This window comes from Gopherus evgoodei, chromosome 1 (assembly GCF_007399415.2).
Source record: "Gopherus evgoodei ecotype Sinaloan lineage chromosome 1, rGopEvg1_v1.p, whole genome shotgun sequence".
In the NCBI taxonomy this organism is placed as follows: domain Eukaryota; kingdom Metazoa; phylum Chordata; order Testudines; family Testudinidae; genus Gopherus; species Gopherus evgoodei.
Window position 1 is genome coordinate 140,929,303 of NC_044322.1, and position 23,421 is coordinate 140,952,723.

General features: G+C 38.9%; 1 protein-coding gene and 1 long non-coding RNA gene across 7 annotated transcripts in view; one reads left to right on the top strand and one right to left on the bottom strand.

Moving 5' to 3' along the window:
• The window catches only part of LOC115657156, a 52,239-nt gene extending 40,514 nt beyond the window's left edge, over positions 1-11,725 (top strand). Inside the window, exons 2-3 of the long non-coding RNA XR_004001896.1 lie at positions 4,661-4,751; positions 11,647-11,725. This is a non-coding gene — a long non-coding RNA (uncharacterized LOC115657156). The remainder of the gene's footprint in view (positions 1-4,660; positions 4,752-11,646) is intronic.
• The window catches only part of SH3KBP1 (SH3 domain containing kinase binding protein 1), a 366,732-nt gene that overhangs the window by 74,751 nt on the left and 268,560 nt on the right, over positions 1-23,421 (bottom strand). For all 6 annotated transcript variants that reach the window (XM_030574488.1, XM_030574496.1, XM_030574505.1 and 3 more), the window contains one exon: positions 15,886-15,980. In XM_030574488.1, coding sequence (XP_030430348.1) covers positions 15,886-15,980 — 95 coding nt within the window. The remainder of the gene's footprint in view (positions 1-15,885; positions 15,981-23,421) is intronic.

A 23,421-nucleotide genomic window follows, 5' to 3' on the forward strand; every position in this document is an offset into this window, starting at 1 on the left:
CTACTTCCTGAACCCCGCTAACTAAACTAACCATGTTAGCAAAGAAAACACGTATAACCATACAAATATATATATATATAAAAGGGTTATAACTGCATAATTATATACGAGAAAACGAGTAGCTAGGGAAGTGTAGGTCAGCTAAGCCGCGCTCCACTGTTCCAACGACCGACACGGGCGGTAAGAAGGAACTGAGGAGCGGGTGGGCCGGCAGGAGTATATATGGAGCGCCATGGTGGCGCCACTCTAGGGGGCGACCTGCCGGCCCACTGAGTTGCTAGGGTAAAAGTTTTCCGACGAATGTGCACGCGCGGCGCGTACACCTAACTGGAATGGATATGAGCAATCACTCGAAGAAGAACTTTTATTCGTTAAGTAATTTGTTAAGTCAATGGCTACCTTTCAATGTAGGCAGTGAGAATTTTCAAATGAAAACAAATGTTAAAGACGCAGAAATAATAATAATTGTGCAAGAATGTAAGCTCTTTGGGCAGGAACTGTCTCTTTGTTCTCTGCTTGTACAGTGCCGAACACAAAGCGATCCTGGGTCCATGATTAGGGCTAACAGATGCTCTAATACAAATAAATAATAATTTTGAAAAATGTAAAATGAACTTAGACAAATAATGTAGCACCAGATCCTCAACTAATGTAAATGGGTGTGTAGTGGGGTAGTGACCTGCTCCGGCCCTGATAGGGTTGGAACCAGCCCTGGGAGAGGGCTGGAAGGTTGGGAGAACAGCCCAGGCTGAGTGGGGAAACAGCTGCAGCTGTGGCCACGCCCCAGACGGACTCAGCTGGCCCTATAAAGGGACTGCTGGGCTGAAGCAGTCTTGGTCTCTCTCTGCCTATAGAGGGAGAAAGGCCTGGCTGCAGAGAGCTAGAGACAGGGTACCTGAGTAGTGCAGGGCTGGGAAAAGACTGGGGAGCTCCAGCCTGGAAAGCCCCAGGCTGCGGCCTAGCACAATGCCAACAGATACTGGGGGTTGCAGAAGGCAGCCCAAGGGTAGGCAAAGGCAGCAGATCCAAACCCAACCTTGCCAGTGATGAGTAGGCTGATACTGCAATCTGCTCCAGGGCACGGGGGCTAGATGATGACTGGCAGTAGCCTGATACTGAGGCAAGGTGAGGATAGTGGGTGGGGGTTTCCTGGGGAGGGGAGACCCTGAAAGGGGTTACTGCCAGGGGGCAGCATCCCAGCTAACAGGGCACCGGGTCCTGGGAGGGACATGGGGGCCAAGAGGCAGCGGATCACCAGCCTGCAGAGGGCGCTCTGGAGCTGGAATGATCTAATTCCCAGAAGTCACCAGCAGGAGGCACTGCAGGGGTGAGTCTGAACTTCTATAGGGTGTCAGTGAAGTCAATAGAGCTAAGTGGATTTATACTTACTGAAGATCTGGCCCAGGATATTTAGGAGAATTTTTTCCCCACAATTCACAGAATACTTCTGAAGCCACGTGTAGAGAATTTTATTCTCATAATTGGATCTGTATTTTAAATTTAGAAAGTACAATATACAACTGTATTTCAAAATATTTGATTCTAGAATTTTAATAAATACTTGTGCAACTATATAAAATATTTAAGAAAAATATCCATCCAGATGTTTATACTGCACCCATCCTGTGGTCTCCGAGATTCACATTCAAAGGGATCAACCATCATTAATCAGAACACTTAGTTAGTGGGACTGAGAACTTCTTGAGGCAATGTACATCTAGTTGTTAAAGTTCTTTACAGAAGAGGAGCTACAATTCATCTAATTCAGTAGGTAATCTAGCATTCTTAAATACAACCTCACTTAAAAATTAGCAAGAGCCTAAACCAACTGGGAAACTCACCAGCTGTGAAGGTAGAAGAAAGATCTCACCATCATCTAGTTCAAGACTCGCTCCACAGCACTGGCTTTATTTAAATTACAGAAGATACAACACAAGGGCCAATAAACTCAAAACCTCTAAAAGCAGCAGAGAGTCTTGTGGCACCTTATAGACTAACACATGTATTGAAGCATGAGCTTTCGTGGGTGAATATCCACTTCGTCAGATGGATGTTGAAAAACTGGAGAGGGTGCAAAAAAGAGCCACAAAGAATGATTTGAGGGCTGGAGAAAATGCCTTACAGTGAGAAACTTAAAGTGCTCAATCTGCTAAGCTTGTCGAAAAGAAGAGTCGGAGGTGATCTGATTACAGTATATCAGTGGTTCCCAGACTTTAACAACCTGTGAACCCCTTTCACTAAAATGTCAAGTCTCGCAAACCCCCTCTTAAAAATGAATATTTCCAGGGATTTTCTCTTTTACCTGAGTATAAATTATAAAAGCAGTGATCTTGGAAATATAAAGTTTGTTTTTATGACATACTTATTACACACTAGTTATTATAGTATTTTTATTAGATTATGAAAACAGCAACACTCTTCCAAGATCACACTTTCATAGCTACTATCATTTTGAATAAGGTATTTAAGAAGCCAACTCAAAGAGTTCCTTCTACACAAGCATTCAAATCTTGAGCAGTACAGGCAAACAGCGCACGTTACAACAGTGCTTAAACTTGTTCTTCATAATAATTTAAAAAACAATACTAGCTGTCTATTTAACTTTAAAAACAGCAAAAAATATCCTCCTCCCTTTCTCTTTCTTATAAGGCATCTTGAAGTTTAAATCTCCTCAGTGTGATAGCTATGCTTGCTTTGATCTGCTTAGCTCCTGGATGTCCAGGGGCTCCAGGCTGCTGGCCCCGTGCTGCCCAGGGTCCCTAGGGAATCTGTCCACCATTAGGGAATTTTTTTCCCAAGAACCTCCTGTAACATTTTGCGAATCCCAGTTTAGGAACCACTGCAGTATATAATTACCCTCATAAGAGAAAATACAGGTCCAGACAGGCTTTTTAATCTAACGAAGAAAGACATAACAAGAACCAATGACTGGAAGCTGAAGCTACACAAACTGAAATTAGAAATACAGCATGATGCTTTTTAAATGGTGAGAGTGATTAACCATTGGAACAAATTACCAAGGGAAATGGTGGATTCTTCTTCATCTCCTGATGTCTTGAAATCAAGACTGGATGCCAGTAACTTTAGTCAAACACAAGTTACTGGGCTCAGTACAGAGGTAACTGAGTGAAATGTGATTGCAGGAAATCAGACTAGATGGATCTAACTGTCCCTCCTGGCCTTAAACTATGAATTTAAATCAGATAATCGGTAGCAAATCTGACATGCTTTGATGAAATATTGCACGTGTTGCAAAAATGATCATGTTCACTGAACAAAACAATTTTTCCTAGAGATTCACTTGCAATGTTCACTCAGCAGAAAACAGACTATCACAGGGAAATAAATGCAACTCAACTCATAGAACCTGCACAATTAGTGTCCATATTCTAAACAAAACCAGAATAGACAACAAACCTGAGGTGGTTCTGATAACACTTATCTTTTCTCTTTCTGTTGGGCCTATACAACACACGTGTGCATCAATAATATTTTTATATAAAAAATAATCTATTACAAAACCTAGAATGAGTCTATTAGAACACATCTGTAGGATTATTTAACTCTGTTTTTATTTATATCATAGTAGTACCTAGGGATCAGGACTTCACTGTGCTAGCTGCTGTGCAAATATGAAATAAAAATAGACTCCCTAGTCTAAAGATCTTACTGTCTTGGATTTATGCTGACAACATGCAATGGTGGATGACAGAAACAGAAAATGGAAAAGTTTTGCATACTAATCAATAGTCACTGCATGCCATGTGGTTAGACATTTCAACAGGTGGTGCTTTGCAGGGACTTCTGATCTTTTTACTTTTTTATTTTAAAATTTTAAAATAAATGAGTTATCACTGCACAATTTTAGTTTAGTTTTTAGCTTAGCAAATAAACCTTAACAGCCAGTATTAAAAGAAGCAAATTGTAATCACTGTATGTATGAGACAACTTGTCACCTCACTCTTACAGCTGTGGCCTGCGCTTCCATTCGCCAATATTCACATTCTTATCTTTCCAACAACAATATGATCTTTTAATTGCAAGACACTAGTCTAGCCCTGTAATACACTAGAATCAATGCAAGCCTAACTTAGTAGGATGGGAACAGGAGGATAAGAACAAAGAGAAAGGAGTCAAAGATTCACAAACTTAATTTTAGTGAATGTTTAATAAACAACTTTTATACATATATTGGCAAGTAAGAAAAGGAAGTGTCATTTATTTCATCACCTGTAATTAATTCAGTCTTAAACATTTACTCAAGTGCGTCATTCAGAAAATGACTATTTCACTAACACTTCTGATCGCAGCAGTACAACTTGAGATGCATTAGGGTACATGAATATTTCATCAGCCACCATCTCAAGGAAGACCTAGTTTGGTGCTTTATTTTTAGTCAAGCCAGTCAATGGAAAGTCACAAGATATGGAAATAATCCAAGTGAAAAAAAAATCTAGGACAAGTATAATCACCACAACAACTGAAAGGAAGAGGAGACAATTGATAGACAGTTACTAACAGTTTATTTTTCCTCTTAGTAAATTAATGTATTTTAGAAAAAGAACTTATTCTATGAACTCATTCCTTTTTTCCTAAGTATATCATCTATTTTAGATAATTTATAAGGTAATGTGGTTAAGCAATCATGCTTCTTTTACAGAATAACCAGGATTCTGCCTCAAATATTTGCCACAGAGGAACATTTTCTAAGGGCCTGATTCTACAAACACCTAAAATCACCGTCATACAAGGTACTGAAAGTTTAGATATAGCACAATGCAAGCATTTTCTGTTCCTTCTGGTTCAAATCTTTCAATCCTTAGGCTACAGGATTTTGCCCTTATCTGAGTGAGTACAAAATGAAGCGCTTAGCAATAAACAGACTTATTTTCACTGAGATCGTCAGAAGTTTTTCACAATAAAATTATCTATCATATGCAGAAAGATAAGGTCTCATCCAAGATCTACAGAATTATTTTATAGCTTTCTGAAAAGAGAATTTAAAAGGATTCATGAAGTTCTTTTAAGGTCTTGTTTTCCACAATGGGAATACTCAAAGCCCCAAAGGAGAACCTTTAGAACTCAGAAAGAGGACTAATGCTATTCTTTAAAGACTACGATTCTTGAATTCTTGCATGAAATGTGGTGATGTTTGATGCTCGCTCACCTTACTGCTGTTGCACATGCTCAAATTACTGAAACCCAGAATGATGGCATTTGTGAGTGAACATTTATTGCAAAAAGGCATTTTGGTAGCGGCTACTTTAAGAGAAAATTGAAAGTAGTTTATTTATTATAATAAATTAGGTTTTGGTTTTTTTTCTGGTTGACTTAATTTTCTTAAACTGCTATATCAGACAAACTTTTTTTATTAAATAAGAAATGTCCCTCATCAGCTATATCTGTCAGAGAAAGAAAAAAGTTGAATTACTAGACAGACTGTCTGGAAAGGGAACTCTCTTTCAAAAGAAAAAGAAAGAACCCTTTAATTACTATATTATTTTTTCTGCTCTGGAAACCAGTGTCTTCCCGGCCAATCTGGTATACTTAGTATGACTTCATTATGTGATTATCAGTGTGAACTTTTTCAGGAAGTTGAGAATTCTGGAAATCAGGGAGATAAAAAGTAGTTCTTAAAGACAGTTCTTATAACTTCTTGAGACTGAAACCATAGTCTATTATCCACTGGTTGGCTTATACTATTTTATTTAATGTGTCAATGTCTCAATCATTCTGGGATGTCAAACATCCATAGGTTTATGGACAGCCCACAAAATGTCAATAAAAAAAAATCAGACTGATCTTAAAAACTAGGAGGAAAAATTTTCCACCTGTAAAACTCCGTGATCTGGACGCATGCTCAGTGTGATGAGATCCACTGGCAATATCAAGTATCACCCTCTCTCTCTCCAGCACACCATCTTTTTCCTGTTCCCTCCTCTGCCTCTCCTAGCCTCAGTTAACTGGCAAGATGCTGGTACAACAGCAATTCCCCATTTTGTTCCTATAGCAGCCTTGCACATCCATGAGAGCACTTGCTTCCTCCACAACTCACACCTAATCCAGTTCTTCTTAGAAGTCTCACAGCTATAGAAAGGCCATCTGGGTCCACTACCTCCTGGACAAGAATGAACAGATCAGAGGTTTTGAAAGGGAAAGTTGCAGGACAATCATCTGTTGTCAGGTCTTGGAATCTCTAGGAGAGTCAGAGATGATGTGCTCTAGATTCTGAATTTCATTCTTCCTTGTATGTTTGTATAATTAAACTATGATGTTGTCTTTCATTTTTCAAAATAATGATGCAGAATACTTGATCACATGTTCTTTATTGCTTGGAGCTCTGTAGACTGATGTAGAGAAATTAAATCCTTTGCATCCTTGCAGGGCTGGCTCCAGGCACCAGCATTCCAAGCTTGTGCTTGGGGTGGCAATCTGCAAGGGGCGGCAGTCCATGTGTTTTTGCCCCCAAGCAGCGCGCCGAATTGCCACCGCGGACGGCGGGGGCAGTCCATGTGCCATTTGGGCAGCACGTGCGTTTCCGTGGCAGCAGCAATTCGGCGGCAGCTTCTATGTTCCGCTGTCCGCGGTGGCGCAGCTTCTGTCTTCTGACTGAAGACAGAAGCTGCCGCGGAATTGCCGCTACCGTGAGAAATGCATGTGCCGCCCTAACGGCACAAAGACTGCCCCCGCCGTCCACGGCAGCAATTCGGCGCGCTGCTTGGGGCAGCGAACACAGTAGAGCCAGCCCTGCATCCTTGCATCCAGTAGAGCTAGCCCTGCATCCTCTCATCAAATGGGCTGCATAGCTGTTAGGTTGTCCTTTCTTAAACAGTTTATTTTCTATAAATCTCGGATACCCCCAGAGTCTTATGTAGTCTATCATAGGGGAAAATATTTGTTAGAGATGATATATACCAGAGTTCACTTAGTAGTTCTTGTGAACAAAAAGGCTCCTTGGTGGAACTGTTGAAAGTTGAGTAATATAGTTATTTTGTTGAAATAATATTTGGAATTCACATTTTCTCTGCTAGTAAATCATTATACTTGTACGGCCTGCCTCAAATTAAGTGATCTTATCTTTTTCACATTTATAAGTATTAAAGGAAAATGTCCCAAGAGCTATGAAAATTATAACTCTGTTCTAAAACATAACATAACATAGCTAGGAAGACTGACAGGGTCAACAACTTCATTAACACTAGATTGATTGGGGGGGGGGACACACTTAGTAGCTATGTTGCAGGTATTCCAACAAATCGCACCATGTCTTTAAAATGTGATATTTTTGGAGAAATGTGTTCTTTCAGTGTAAAAGAGGATCTATCTCCTGAACAGATACCATTTCAGAATCCAATTAAGTTACTTAAAAGGTATGGTTTCAGAGTAGCAGCCGTGTTAGTCTGTATCCACAAAAAGAACAGGAGTGCCACAAGTACTCCTGGTTTTGTTTTTTTTTAAAGGTATGATTTTTGTTATTGTTGAAGAGGTGAAAGGTAAAGATAAGACTGCAATCAAGATATAAATTCAGTGGAGGAAAACTTTGACGTGGTCTGAAAAAGCAAATGAAGCCTGCCAAAATCCTGAACAAACATTTCACTAATTCACTTTCTACATCAGGAAGTTGTATGAGAATCTTGAAAAATAGATTCCTGTAACTAATTTAACAAGGGAGAGACTTTGTTTTTAAAAGGCATCCAGTGTGCTGTAACAATTTTTTTCATTAGAAATTCTGTCCTAACTCCTCCTTTCTTCGTTCTCTCCTTGTCACTTTGACATTTCCACCCATGTTTTTGCCAATATTCTTTCCCAAGTAAAATATGAACCCAACAGTTCTTTGAGTTAGAAACGCCTAAAAATGTTCAAGTATAATTGACTTTATGCAAGAAGAGGTTGCCAATCTGTAGTGAGATACTTGATGTACTGTGAATTAGGTCATTTTCTTTTTGTAGTGATTCCACTATAGAGAGAAAAGCAGAAAGTGCACAGAATATTGAAAAAGTGCCTGTTTCTTAAACTTGTTGTTTTATTGTAGTCTGTTGCTAGAGAGAAAACTCAATCCACTCTTCAAGTCTCTCTCTACAAAACCACCTGTGTAGGCCACTTGGGTCTAGACAACTGTAGAGGGTCAGCACGTTCACCTCTTATGTGCCCAATCACAGAAAGCAGAACCTACAGACAATGTACTTCTAGATCGATATTGAGAGCTTGGAGAGGCTTTGTAATGGGATGGCAAGGTTTCCATTGGTTCAGCATGGTAGAAGCTGCTGGGGAAGAAAAAAGGTTACCTGACTGTAACTGTCGTTTTTTGAGATGTGATGAAGACATGTATTTTATGTGGGTATGCCTCACCGGAGCCAGAAAACTTTGCCTAGCACTCACGCTCTGGAGCCATAGCCCCTCCCCTGGTCATATAGGTGGTCAGGGAGAGACAGCCTTCAGTTACTTTGCACCAAACATCAGAAGTGCAGACTCCAGTGCAGAGGGGATTGAGGGTGGAACTTGTCCATGAACTCAGACCTGGCTGCCCTGTTAAAGTCATATCTGGAGAGCAATGCCTGCTGGGAAGAGGAGGTCTAAATCTTTCTCTCCATCAAATCCATCCTCTTTGACTCTTTTGTCTTTGGGAATAGATTTATGCCTGCCCTGCTGAGCAATGTCGTTTGCTGATGTCACAGCCAGGGAGTTGGGGGCTAGGTGGGAATAGAAACCCTCAAACCCTGATGTGGAAATGAAGTATAGTTTCTCTGAATGTTTTGCCATAGAGGGCAATGAAGTTAGGGTATTTCAGAGGGCCTTTGCAGGATCCAGGAGAGCCTCATTTATTGGTAGGCCAACTCTCCCCGGAGCTGATGGTTGGAAAACATCCAGGAGTTTATGCATATTCTCCTGGAGGATACCCAAGGTGGCAGGAGGTTCTGATCACCAATGGAGAGGATGATTCCAGCACACTTGGGGAGAACGAGGTAGTTTGCAGCATCAACAATGGATCCTGCTCTTGTACCACAGGATCTGGTTAGAAGTGTCCCATAGGAACAGAAGGAAAAGATTCAGCGATCACAAGAGTCTCTGACGGGACTGGTGATCTTCCTCTGGAGCAAATAGAAGAGCGGGACCTCAGAGACCAAGGAGCATCCCAGGATTTTTGGGCATACAAATAAGAATTGGTATCTAGCAGGCCCTGGGCCAAGAACCTCTATTCCTAATACAGGACAGATGCCAATCTCAATACTGATAATAATCTGAGGGCGATCCCTGGCACTTATCTGGTGAGGAGGTGAGGACGATCCTGATCTGGATCTTGAAGAATCCCAGACGTCCTGTGGTGACAAAGTGGGAGCCAGCACCAATGTGGCAAACAACCAGTTAGAGTTATCTGAAGCACTATAAGGAGGCAGCACTGGTGTCGGAGAGCAGTGGAGAATTGGCACTGAGTAAAAGACATTCCCACTTGGTACTGGGGAGGCAACGGCACCAAGGCCGGTACTGCATTTGAGATGGCATCTGCCACCAAGTAAACAACAGTGCCGAAGGATGTCCCAGTGTCGAAGGGACCTTCGATGCTGGGCCTGGCCTCAACTCCATAGTCTCTGGCCCAGGTAGCATGAGCTACAGGGTAGATGCTCTGCAACACAGCCAGAAGGCGCCAAGGACACAGTGGAGGATGATCTGGTAGATGCTAGATGATCTGAAGAACCCCTGAACCAGTGGAGAGTCCAGGACTGAGGCAAACCAGGTCTGATGCTACCAAGTATGCCTTTGGCATGGAGATAGTTGGCACTGCTGCTGATACTGTCGATACCTGACACAACAGACACTCCATGGCCAGAACCAGAATCAACGGTATGGGCCCCTGCTGCTCTCTGCATGGTACTGGGCAGTGGTTCAACAGACCTGCTCCATTCTACATGCCAGAGGAAGTATGGTGTTGGTCATTACTTCTCTTAGAAATGGAGAAGTCTCTGCAAGCCCTAGAATGGTTCTGGTTCATTCTATGGGACCTTTTCCTTGCCACAATAGAGGAGGGTGAATGGCCCCTTGTCCTCTTGGGGGAAACGCCAGAGCCTGAATGCGGATAGGCATCGCTTGCCAGATCCAAAGGCAATTGCTGATCAGAGGAGGACCTCCATGCCAAAGCATGCTTCATGGCCTGTTCCAGAAGGTGCTGCTTCAATGGCAAGCCTCTTGCCACCGGGGTTCTCTGAATTACTTGCAGATGGAACACCTCTCTTTAATGTGTCCCTTGCACAACAAACACCTGGTGCCTGAGTTGCTGTTGGGGTGACCCCCTCCACAATGGACAACGCTGGACTCCTGCTGAGGGCATCGCACAGGGCAACCAACTACTTTAGCTAATACTAAACTAACACTTACCTAACCCTAAAGATATTACTACTACTATATACAAGGAAATCCAGTAGTTCTGGCTCAATAGTACAGCTGCGGCTATCTCAGGTTTTACATAAAGATGAATCTATCTAGAAGAAATATTGAGAGTAAGACTCTGCTGTCCTTGCTTGGAGATCAGACACCTCACTGGAGTTCAAACAAAGGCTTAGTCAACAAAGTAAAGAGTACACGCACAACATTTAAAGCAACTTCTATTTGGTAACGGAAAATCTTTAAAAATGACCTCCATGAAAACCTCTCTACAGTCAGAAATAGTTTCAGTGAAGGCCCGATGAACTAACAGATACTAAATAGGGATATTAAATTGATTTAAAAAAACCAAAAGTTATAAAACTAATGGAACAATAAAGAATCAAATTCCAGAAAAAGTGGTCTTTCAAATACAGCGGTGACTCGAGTTTACTACCTTTAGTCAACATGGAACAAAATAAATTTCATTTTCCCCAATTAACATTTACTAACCTTAATTAACATTTTATTATCTGAATATTTACTTTATTTTATTGCAAAAACATTCTAAAGAAGAAAAGTTAATTAAGCAAAGTGTAAACAATTATGGCCTTCAAAAAATGTATTCATGAATAACATCTCTGTTCCCCTCCAAATGATCACAATGGGATAAGCTAGTAGGACATTATACTCCTTTGGTTGATAGATGAATAAAAGGGATAGACCATGACTTCAGTTTGAAGGTATGACTGATGTCACAATGGATTTTCAAGCAGGATGAAGAGGAATATTGGGAGAAAACAGCTCCTTTGCATGAACAACTTCTTAATTTCAAATTAAATTTTTAAAAGGAAAAATAAAGAGATCCAAAATTAGAAAAAGACTTGTTTATTTTTTCATCCAAGTATGCATGTTCATCTTTGTTAGCAACTATACGTAAGTAATTTGAAAACCATTATAGTACTCCGATACTGCTATTGGTTAGTAGACAAACTAATGAGATTATTTTATTTCTTATGTACCAAACGTCCTGATAAATCTAAAAAGAAAAGTATCAGAGTGGTAGTCGTGCCACCAGACTCCTCAGAAGAAAACATGCTCAACCTATTTCAGATTCACTCTACACTTAGAAATCAATTCCCTACACAGCATGCAAGATTCATCTCCAGCATAACAATGCTTGTAATATCTCTGTGCATCCATCAGGAAAGACTATGTATACTAGTGGAACAAAAGGATAACAGGACTGAATTTGTTTTGCAAAACAACAGGTTTTCCTTATTTTTATAGAGACTACAGGGGAAGACGGAAATAAAGATAGCTGAAAAGTTGCAATCCACTGAAGTGAAACTCCACACGTGCTCTTGGCAGGTAGGCAACACAGCATGCATGTCAGTGAATGTTTAGATTATCTCTAGTGTTTTAATGCTTTCCCTATGGGTTTTTTCCTGCTTAAGTGAGGGTACTATCTGCAAAGTCCTCATCCTCTTCACATTCAGGTCAGTATCATGATGCCTGTCAGACACTTCCACAGCCACACTTGAGGAGTAACTTGAGCATATTTTACATGTTCTACTTATCTATACCTGTTAAATTAACTGTGTATTGGCTGCTCACCTATCCTATCCATTATCTGTTTAGGCTCCCCACCATAAGCTGTGATACAACCTGCTGGAAAATTAACACATGGACTCACCATGAAAGCTGGATAAATATTAAATATATTAGCAACAGAGAAAGGACAGAGACAAATGAGCATTCAGTTTTGAGACACTGGATTTGGTTTTCTTTCAATATGTATACTGACTTATTAAATATATTTATATTCAGAATAGGGCTGCCAATTAATCGGTGCTAACTCATGCGATTAACTCAAAAAAATTAATCGTGATTAAAAAAATTAATTGTGATTAATCACACTGTTAAACAATAGAATACCAACTGAAATTTATTAAACATTTTCAGACGTTTTTCTACATTTTCAAATATATTGATTTCTATTACAACACAGAATACAAAGTGTACAGTGCTCACTTTATATTTTATTACAAATATTTGCAACGTAAAAATGAAACAAGAAATAGTATGTTTCAATTCACCTCATACAAGTACTGTAGTATAATCTCTATCATGAAAGAGCAATTTACAAATGTAGATTTTTTTTTTGGTAACGTAATTGCTCTCAAAAGCAAAACAATGTAAAACTTTAGAGCTTACAAGTCCACTCAGTCCTACTTCTTGTTCAGCCAATCACTAAGACAAACAAGTTTGTTTACATTTACAGGAGATAATGTTGCTCTCTTATTTACAGTGTCACCTAAAAGTGAGAACAGGTGTTCGTATGGCCCTTTGTAGCTGGCATTGCAAGGTATTTGTGTGCCAGATATGCTAAACGTTTGTATACACCTTCATGCTTTGGCCACCATTCCAGGGGAATGCTTCCATGCTGATGATGCTCATTAAAAAATAATGTATTAATTAAATTAAATTTGTGACTGAACTCCTTGGGGGAGAACTGTATGTCTTTTGTTTTGTTTTACCCGCATTCTGCCATATATTTCACAGTAGAGCAATCTCGGATGATGACCCAGCACATGTTTGTTTTAAGAACATTTTCATAGCAGATTTGACAAAACACATAGATACCAATGTAGATTTCTAAAAATAGCTACAGTAGTCAGTCAACCTAAGGTTTAAGAATCGGAAGTGCCTTCCAAAATCTGAAAAGGACAAGGTGTGGAGCATGCTTTCAGACGCCTTAAAAGAGCAACACTCCGATGCGGAAACTACAGAACCCAAACCACCAAAAAAGAAAATCAACCTTTTGCTGGTGGCATCTGACTCAGATGATGAAAATGAACATGCATCAGTCCGCTCTGCTTTGGATCGTTATCGAGCAGAAGCCATGATCAGCATGGATCCACGTCCTATGGAAGCACGAAGGGACATATGAATCTTTAGCGCATCTGGCACATACATATCTTGTGATGATGGCTACAACAGTGCCATGCAAGCGCCTGTTCTCACTTTCAGGTGACGCTGTAAACAAGAAGCAGGCATCATTATCTCCTGCAAACTGTAACCAAGTTTGTTTGTCTGAGTGGCTGAAGTAGGACTGAGTGGACTTGTAGGCTCTAAAGTTTTACATTGTTTTATTTTTCAGTGTGATTATTTTTTGTACATAAATCTACATTTCTAAATTCAACTTTCATGATAGAGATTGCACTACAATATGTGTATGAGGTGAATTGAAAAATACCATTTCTTTTGCTTTTTACAGTGCAAGTTATTTGTAATAAAAAATAAATATAAAGTGAGCACTATACAGTTTGTATTCTGTGTTGTAACTGAAATCAATATATTTGAAAACATAGAAGACACCCAAAAATATTTAAATAAATGGTATTCCATTGTTGTTTAACGTGATTAATCCCACAATTAATTTTTTTAATCACTTGACAGCCCTAATTCAGAATATTTTTAAATAATCTGACCAATTTGTCTGTCTTGCCAGTATAGAGAGCTAAGCCAATAATCTGCAAATGTTCACAGATATGCAAACTTATGTAAAAAAAACAAAAAACAAAACAAAATAAAAACCAAAAAACTTTTCACTTACTATTAAGCTATTAATAGAATTTTGGCTGATTCTACAGAAGTATAATACGGTTCTTTAACTCAAATTTTAACCATGTATATTTAGTATATTAATGAAATTGGACCCTTTATTACACATACTTAATCATATTAAGCTAACAAGTGTGTGTGTAACATTATTTTGATCCATTGTCTTTGGGGTTTTTGTTTTTAAATTCAATTACCACATGCTTGCCATTTAGTAAAAGAATGTACTTACTAAAATAAAAACAAAGTAAAACTCCAACCAAACCACCAAAAAAAGCCAAAGCAAAGAAAACCACAACAAAATCCCCAGCAACGCACCCAAATTGGACATATAGCACTTCACTGATGCTATTGTCCATGTGTACATTTACTATCCTTCCCATCTACTCCCAAGGCTGTTGCATTTGGAAAAGGAACCAACCCATGGCTTATTTGGGTTATGCTGATTTGTCACTGGGTGCAAATCAAAGAGTTTTATAATTACTTATTGTGACATTGTCTAATTAAAATAAAACCATGCAAATCATTATTGCTACCACTGTTATATAATTGCAATGAAGCTTATACAAAGTGCAACACATGGCCAGAAAGGGTTAAGCATCCTGCAGGATAATTGACCCAGAGTCAACCTGTAAAGACATGTCAGAAATGGTAAATTAGGGCCATTCTATGGTAGATTGGCTAGAACTTTGAAATACAAACCTATATTGTTAGAAATTACAGGTGATACTAATTGTATGTGTGTACTCTTATCTTGTTAAGATGTTAGTCATGTAAACAGACAATTCCCGTCTGTCGCTGTAGCCTCTGATTCAGAGATCAAAAGGAAATATTAACATTTAGATGAATCTTGGGTGCAATAATGTAATTGTCTACATGTCTCTTTGAAGTTTGCGATAGACTGCCTAATGGATAAACTGCCTTGTGTTACTTTGGGTAACTAATTACTGGTGATTGCTTATTGTTCACTGAAGGACTCCAACCTGTCAAAAAAAGGCCTGAAACTGTATAAAAAAGGGCCTGAGTCCTGATCCTTTTTCTCAGACCTGCTTAATGCTTCATGCAGGGGAAGCTTGAGTTGAAAGGTTTAGATCTCCAGAATGCCAATCTGGAATCACCCTGAATGCAAACATTGGACTTTAACCGATGAGCTAATTCTGAAAGAACTCTTTGCAACTACAAATCCCACCATCTCTGCTATGAATCTGAATCTCAAGAATTGTACTCATGTCTGTATGTATACTGATCTTTTAACCAATACACTCACTCTCTCTCCTTTTTAAATAAATTTTAGTTTCGTTAGTAAGAATTGGCTGTAAGTGTGTATTTGGGTAAAATCTGAAATATTCATTAAACTGCAGGGTAATCTGTCAGATCCTTTGGGAGTGGTAGAACTTTTTTATACTACGAATATGGTTTTCAGTAACCCTCATCATATTTGCCCTTGGTGGAGGCCTAAGGTTGGGTTGCTTTAAAGGAACTGTGTTGTTAGCTTCTATAATAACTCGCTGGTTACCCAGAAGCCGTTTTGTGCTGGTTTGGTCAATCTAAGTATCTGAATATCCACCAGCTTTGGGGATTGCCTGCCCCACTCTATGCAGTTCACTGTAGTTGAGTGACCTCAGTTGGCTCCCCTGGGACTCCAGTCACACTTGTAAACTCATAAAAACACAGACTCTGTGCTTTGCCTCATCTTATCAAGATAAGACTCTGAAGCAAAAGAAAAAAAAAAAAAGGTCTTTCTGACACCTATTTTATCCTGTTCTAACAAAACTCTATAGTTTTAAGAGCTCAGAGGGAGATTTTCAAAGGTACAAAAGGGAGTTAGGTGCCCAGCATGCAAATTTATATATATATATTTTGAAAGTTGTATTCTGGTTTATGAAAGGAAAATGTTGCCTTTACCTTATTGATAAGTATGACGATATCCCCTTCTTTGATTGTTAGTTCATCTTCATTCTGTGCTTCATATGGAAATATTACTTTGCAATACTCCTTGACTGAAAGGAAAAATGTGCAATTCAATAAACGATAATCTTATAACATTTTTTATCCAGCTATTTCACTATAAATATAATCACGTTATACGTTGTAAGTGTCTCTGTATAAGCTATTGTTATCTTTTTGCTATTTGTTTCTCTGTAGATTGTAGACCTTCAGAAATTGCATGAAATATTCAAAAGTTCTGTATTGACATTCCTGCATTTATCAGCTAGGAAGAAAAAAAAAGAGTTTTGTAACCACGTCATGAACCATTTCCACCAAAATAAATGTAAGCGTTTGTTATTTCCATCAAGGCTTCTGTATTTCTTTCCAAAGGTTCACAGAAATTAGAGATGGAAAAGACTTAGGAGGCCATATAGTTCATTTATCCTCCTGCCAAAGCAAGACAATAGATATTTCTAAACTGGTGACTCAAAATAATAATAAAATAAAATGGAAAGATGATTCATAAATATTTCCTTGTATGTACATTATTAATGGATGTTTTCCAACATTACTATAAAGTTTTTTTCCTCCTTTCTTTCTTCACTATCTATAAATAATGTGTCTTCTCAGTTCTGATACCAAACACACCTACTCTTAATCAACAACACAACTGTCGTTAAAAATAATCAGTTAATTATGACTTGTTGCTATGCAGCGAAGACAAGAGTGCCAATCCTCACTGAGAAGTTACAAAGACATAGGATCATTCATTTCTGGTATTAGAGTATATATATCAAAATATACAATATTTAAAATCAGTCCTCTACTAGAAAGATAGCTGGATCCTTTGTAGATTAATATTAACGTAATTACAAAATATACATCTATGTAAGATGGTACATGAGGATGCACTGTGCTTGAACAATTAGACTGTTTAAATGGGGGTAAGGGTCTTTTCTGGTTCACATATTACTACTTGGCAGAGGATGAATTTTAAGTTGCTGTGAAGCGAGTATGTCAAGATCTCTCTGGCTCATGGCTCTCTTCTTGCCAGCCAGGAAAACTAGTACATGAACCATCCATTTGTAGCCAGGAGCGGCGCCAGGGTTTTTGGCATCCTAGGCGGGGGTCCTTCCGCACTCCCGGTCATTGGCGGCAATTATGCGGTGGGGGGGTCCTTCCACGCTCCCGGTCTTCGGGGCACTTCAGCGGCAGGTCCCGGAGCAAGTGAAGGACCCACCGACGAATTGCTGCCGAAGACTCGGAGTGTGGAAGGACCCCCTGCTGCCGAATTGCTGCCGAGGGTGGCAAAATGCCGCTCCCCCCAAAGCCTAGGTCGCCTAAATGGAAGCGCCAGCCCTGTTTGTAGCCTCTTTCCTCCTCTGAAGAAATAATGATCAGGAAAGGAGGATGAAAAACCTTCTAGAAAGATCCTCTGACGACAAGAGCCAAGGAGGAAGAGGCTGATCCTCCTGCTACTTTCCAGAAATAGAGAACATCCTTCAATAACAATTTCCAAATACTATTATTTATGTATTAGTTGTTCAGAACAAAAGAACAGTCTCCAAGGATTCTGCATGGGCGAACCTGAGACCCACAATTAGGATTTGAGGGGGGATGTGAGTGGCTAACTACCAGTCTGTAAGTTGAGTCTTGTACCTCTCCATCTTTTCTCTGGGGTCAAGCAAGGAAGTTACTCCAGCTCAACATATTGAGCAGCTCCTCTGGGGTGTTTGACCTCATATCACTGTAGGAGGGAGCAGGCACTGTAGTGGAGATATGGGGGCGGAAGGCTTACGTGCACTGATCTAGAATAGCTGGTTGTGGAGCAAGTGAACTGCAAGGAGAGAGAGAGACTGATAAAATCCACTATGTTCTCACCATTTCATTTGCATGTGGGCTATCATCATAATAATTTTGTCTTTATAGAATCTACACACCACAAAGAAAGATTTTGACAAATAACAGATGCAATAAATATATACAGAGCTAGTATCAATTTAAGCCTGTATTGCAAAAAAGTGTGTACAGCATCTTGTGTAAAGCCTCTTGTTATTAGGCAGGACCTTAATGATTCATTTTTATGACACAGAATGGAATGTTGGGAGGGGCTGTTGGAGGAAGTGATTTTCCTTTTTGAATGAGACTCAGGAGACTTTGCATTCTCAGGTGAATACATTATTCCTCCATGAATTAACTGGATGTTATGTTCTCATTATCAGGTAGGAAACAATGCACAGCAGCCTACAGTGAATCAGTAGAAAGAAAGTATTACATTAGAATTAAAACCCCAGTGCTCTCAGAGAAGGGCTCACAGAAAAGGGCAATATACCTAGGTGTTCATAACCCTTATGAGTGTGTAGTCATATGGGTGACTGCATAAAAAAGATGAATCAACTTTCAAGCCTCTGGAAAGGATAACTGTTTAGGAGAAGCAAAAATAAAGAGTCAAAGGCTCAATAGGTCAAACATATAAAATCATATTAACAAAATGAGGTAATATTCTACTTTTCTTCATCACATTAAGACTTCCATAATCATCTAAGCCCAATATAACAACAGGATTAAAATGTGCTTACTTCCAGCAATCATGTTTAGACAGACTAAAAGAAAGGGACAGATTCTAATCTCAGAAACACAGCATATATATATACAAAAATAAAATTTACTGAGACATGTCAACAATCAAGGTCAGACTCAAGCCCATGAAATGTAATGGGATGTTCCTTTTTCAGCCTATTACGCTGGTTGTCAACAAAGAGGTGAGATACACCGGGTATTTACACTGAAAAACTACCTCCTAGAGACCTCAATGGAATTGACTTTTTTTTTTTAAAAATGAGATCAACAGTAAACGAGCAGTGAAAACAATGGCTGCCAGTAGAAATCTGACAAATGATAGCTGTAGACAATAACAAAATAGACACAAGCCAAACTATCCCACTGCAACAAAAAGAAAATGTTTGTATAGTCCCTATATTTAGTACTCCCAACTGCCAGTTTTGTACCCCTTCTTCATCAGCGTCACACTGTGGACTAGTATACAAGGCACACAAACCTGCATCAGTCTTCTTAAGTTCCACCAAATGCCTTGAAATTTCTCTTTGATCTAATGTAAAAGTACGTTTTTAAAATAAGACTCTCTCTCTCAAACATATGCACATGCAAATTTTGGCAAAGAAATACTGGGGGGAGAGGGGAAGAGAAAGACATGCAATTTGATGATTTTCAGTTCTTACTTAATGCTGTAAAATGATATTGTTATGTTTACTCTCTCAAATTATATAAAGTTCCAATAAAAAAACTTGAATCCTAACTCTTCCCCCCACCTACCCCCCCCAAAAAGGAGAAATAACCCTTCTTTCTCAATTCACATTCCTCAGGAAACAGACTGAGTGAATAGACAGGCCTTAAAATTGCTCCTGAAGATTAACAAACTCAACCTCTTTTGCAGTGGGCTCCAATTATGGGCCTCTGCACTCTTAACCGTGGCCACCGAGGGAGTCGTCATCCTTTTTTTTTTTTTTAAATGGTGAAGCAGACTTGACTGAATAATCTATAACTACCACCAATTCTAATTCCTAAATACTTAGCAGTTTATATTCTCTCACTCTGCCCTGTGTCTTCAGGTAAAACGCCTTTCTAATACTACTCCATTTCCCTGATATTTTTACTAAACATAATGTAACTTTTGTTACCTCAAGATGTTTGAGTTCCTCAGAAAGCTTTTCCCTGTGTTTATCAAAGCCCATATATACCCATAAAAGGGGATCAATTGTTTCTTCCACCTTACAGAGTACACATAGTCCATCTTGTGTCTATTTATTAAAAAAAAAATTTTATTTAAGCCATAATGGCTAGTTAGTACTCTACACTAAATTATTTCACTTTTTCTACTCAGGCTCTGATGTATGTTGTTATCCTCAGCTGTATGGTACAATTAAAAAAATCTTCTTCCATGTTCTTCATTAATCTCAAATTTTTGCCATTCCTTTTTTAGGTTTTTCTGTACTAAGCTTTTAAATTTCTGTTTACTCAAGGGTATTTCTATGCCAGTCCTTTCATTTCATTGTCCGCCTTTTCATTCCCTGTAATCCCAATATGCTCTGGGATCGAAGCTAATGCTACACACATCCCCATCTGTAGTAACTTTCATTAGAAATATAATTTCATTGATTAAATCACTTCTACATACCGAAACATCTTTTTTTTTATCATCATAAGATCTCAGACTGAGTTAAAAAAAAAAAAAAAGAATGACCACTTCTGCTGGGAGTACACGCCAGATCTGATTTAATGCTAGCATTATTACTAGTTTGGCTGTCATGACAGCTATAAAAATCAGATGTTCTGTTAGATGTACTAATGCCAACTTTTGGTATACAATATGCTGCCCCTACTCTTCCTGTTTTTTCTTTTTTGGATCCATCCATATATATTTGAAAAAAATACTACTTTTCATTTATATGCTGGTACACTTCATTTTTATTACCTACTGTCTCTTTTTTATGCTTAAATGTATAAAATAAATCTAAATCTGCATTTGGACATGCAACTTTCCATCTATAACTAATTTTCCCATGACTAATAGTTTTGACTTTGTTTAGCTTTTCCTTGCCTTTCAACTTCTGCTTTCACACTTTAACTCAATCATGTGGATTTCTACCATCATAGGCTATCATTCACCTATCAAATTTTCAACATTCCTCGTATATTTATTTGGTATTTTCCTCATTGCAATTCCCATTAACTTTTGGCCCAGAAAGTTAGGTCCAGTAATTTCATTCGCAGTGTAACTGGCATTTCACTAGAAGCTATCTGTAGTGTGTATATGAGCGTAGTAATAAATGAACCACATACAACTCGCAGTGCCAGTGCTTATATTAAATCTAATATTTTAAGTTCTAATTTTGATGCTGACCCAAAAGCTTGGCAGCCACAGCAAATAACTGGGTCAATTAAAGCTCTGTAAAGTATCAACAGTGTTTTCTTATTTTCCCCCCAAGCAGTCCCAGCCAAACTTATAAGCAGGTTACTACTTCCTGTATGTTTATCTTTAACACAGTCTATATGATCTTTCCCAAGTAATTTATTATTAAATATTACCCCTAGAAATTAAAACTTTTTACCTATGTCGATTTGTTCTCCATACCAATACAGTTGACATTCCTTTATAACTTTCCGTATCATAAAGACCAATACTTCGATTTTAGTGATGGAGAACTTGAAACCTCATGCATTTCCCCAGTCAGAGGTCTTCTATAATGCTTTGTTGATTCTCTTTTTCTCCTACTTCAGTATTCCTGCTCCTAACCCGCAGAGCACAATCATCTGCAAATAAAGTGACATCTACTCTGGCACTTATTCATGTTGGGAGATTATTTATTATAATATTAAAGACAGTCAGGCTAATAACATTTCCTCGTGGTGTATCATTTTTTAACTTTACATACCGTATATTTGACATAATTTTCCCAACTCTGACCTGCCTGGTTTTTTAACTCAAAAATTCTCTAATCCACCCATATATTTATCTCCTTATCCCTTGTGCGCCTATTTTGTGCAACAAGCTTCCTTCCACAGCATGTCATAAAACTTTTCAATATCTATGAAGACAGCTATCACAAAACCTTTGTGACCCATACAGTTTCTAGTTTAACAATTTGATCAATGGTGCATCTTCTTCTCCAAAAACCAATCTGCACCTCATCTACAATACCACTGTTTTCCAAATAGGCAGCCAATCTTTTATCCATCATTCTCTCCATCCTTTTTATCCAGGCAGGCTGTACGGGCAATAGGTCTACAGGCACCACTTCCATAGAGTTTGCCTGGTTTCTGTATTTGTATGTTTTTGACTGCTTTTTTGAACTGGAACTACTGCATATTTCTATTCTATTCTTATCACTCCTTTTTCCCAAGTAGTATTATTGTCATGACCCACAGGTCTTGAACCCAGGCCTGAAGGATTCCTGGGAGCAGTGACACTCCAATCCTCCACCTGGCAGCCTGTTGACAACAGCTTACCTGGGACCTGCCAAACCCTGCCCCAGTGTGAGGCTCCACCCCTGAAATCCAACTGGTGGAATCCCAGAGCAGCTGACTGGTCCACTGGCAGCAGGAGGAACAGGAAGCTCCACCTTATTCTGGACTGTATGCCTTGTGTTTCCTGCTCTGTGGCTTGATTTCCTGGAATCCATACCAGGCTTGACTCTTGGCATCTGACTTGTGGTTCCTAACCTCCAGTTATTCTCCTGCCTCTGACCCTCTAGTATCCTGATCTGGCCTGACTCTGGTTCTCAAGTTGTGGTTCTGACCTCTAGTTTGTCTTCTGCTTCTGACCTCCTGATATCCTGACCCAGCCAACTTTTGACTCTGGTGTATTGCAGACTCTGTCTCTGCTAGGTCTGGCCTCCCATGACCAGGCCATGACAGATATACAACTACAAGAGAACCCTCAAACTGCTTTCAAATAGATATTTAAACACTATGTTGCATATATTATCTTTTCATAGGGATGTATTCTTGCTGATATCAATAGCTTTCTCAAGTTCCCACATACAAAACAATTCGTTCAGTAAATAAAGATACCAACTACACTGTTCATGATTCTCTTCAATGAATTTTATTTTACTCTTGTAGAAAACTCCCCTTTGATTTTCATCATTACTCATCCCTCAAAAGCTTCTACTAAAACTTCTGCTTCCTCATTATCAGAACATCTGACTATTTTGTCAGTCCCAATAAGGCCTGGAATGTGACTCCTCTTGGTCTGAATTCCATTAATTCTTCTAATTTGCCAGTACATTTCTGATGTCTTGGTATCTTTATTTATCTGCTCACAGTACTTCTTCACATGTTCTTTGGGTTGTTTTTTTTTAATAAGTCTTTGTGCCGTTGCCTTACTTCTTTTACACTTCATTAGATCTTCACTGTTAATTGCAATTTTTGCTTTTTTATAGGCTTTATTCCTTTATTTAACTTCCATTTTGCACTTCTCACTCCACCATGGAAGTATGGTTGTACTGGGGTACTTCAATATCTTAGGCATGGCTAGAGTAGCTGCTGCTACTAATCCTTTTACTATATTCTCATTGAAATTCTCTGTCATCATTCACATAAAGCTTTCTTAAAATTCCAGGTGGGTAATCTTCCATTACATTCAACCTTACCTTGCCCTTGAAAAGTAATATGTATGGGGACATGATCACTTCCCATTCCTTTTTCCTTATTCGTTTCCCAGTTGTGTCTATTTGCAATATCTGCTGTTATAATTTCCAGGACTGAGCAAGAAAGATTACCATCTGTGCATTAAATTGAGTTGAGGTGTCATTGTTTAAAACCACTACATTGTTTTCATCAACAAAACTCCTGAGGGAGTCTGTGTTAAAAAGAAAAAAATGTATTTGACTAATTTGAAGTCCATTCCCTAGGCCACACCCTGTGATTTTTAAAATGAAGTGTTTTAACCTGGCCTTTTACTATGGAGCTTCCTCTTATCACTCCTGGTGC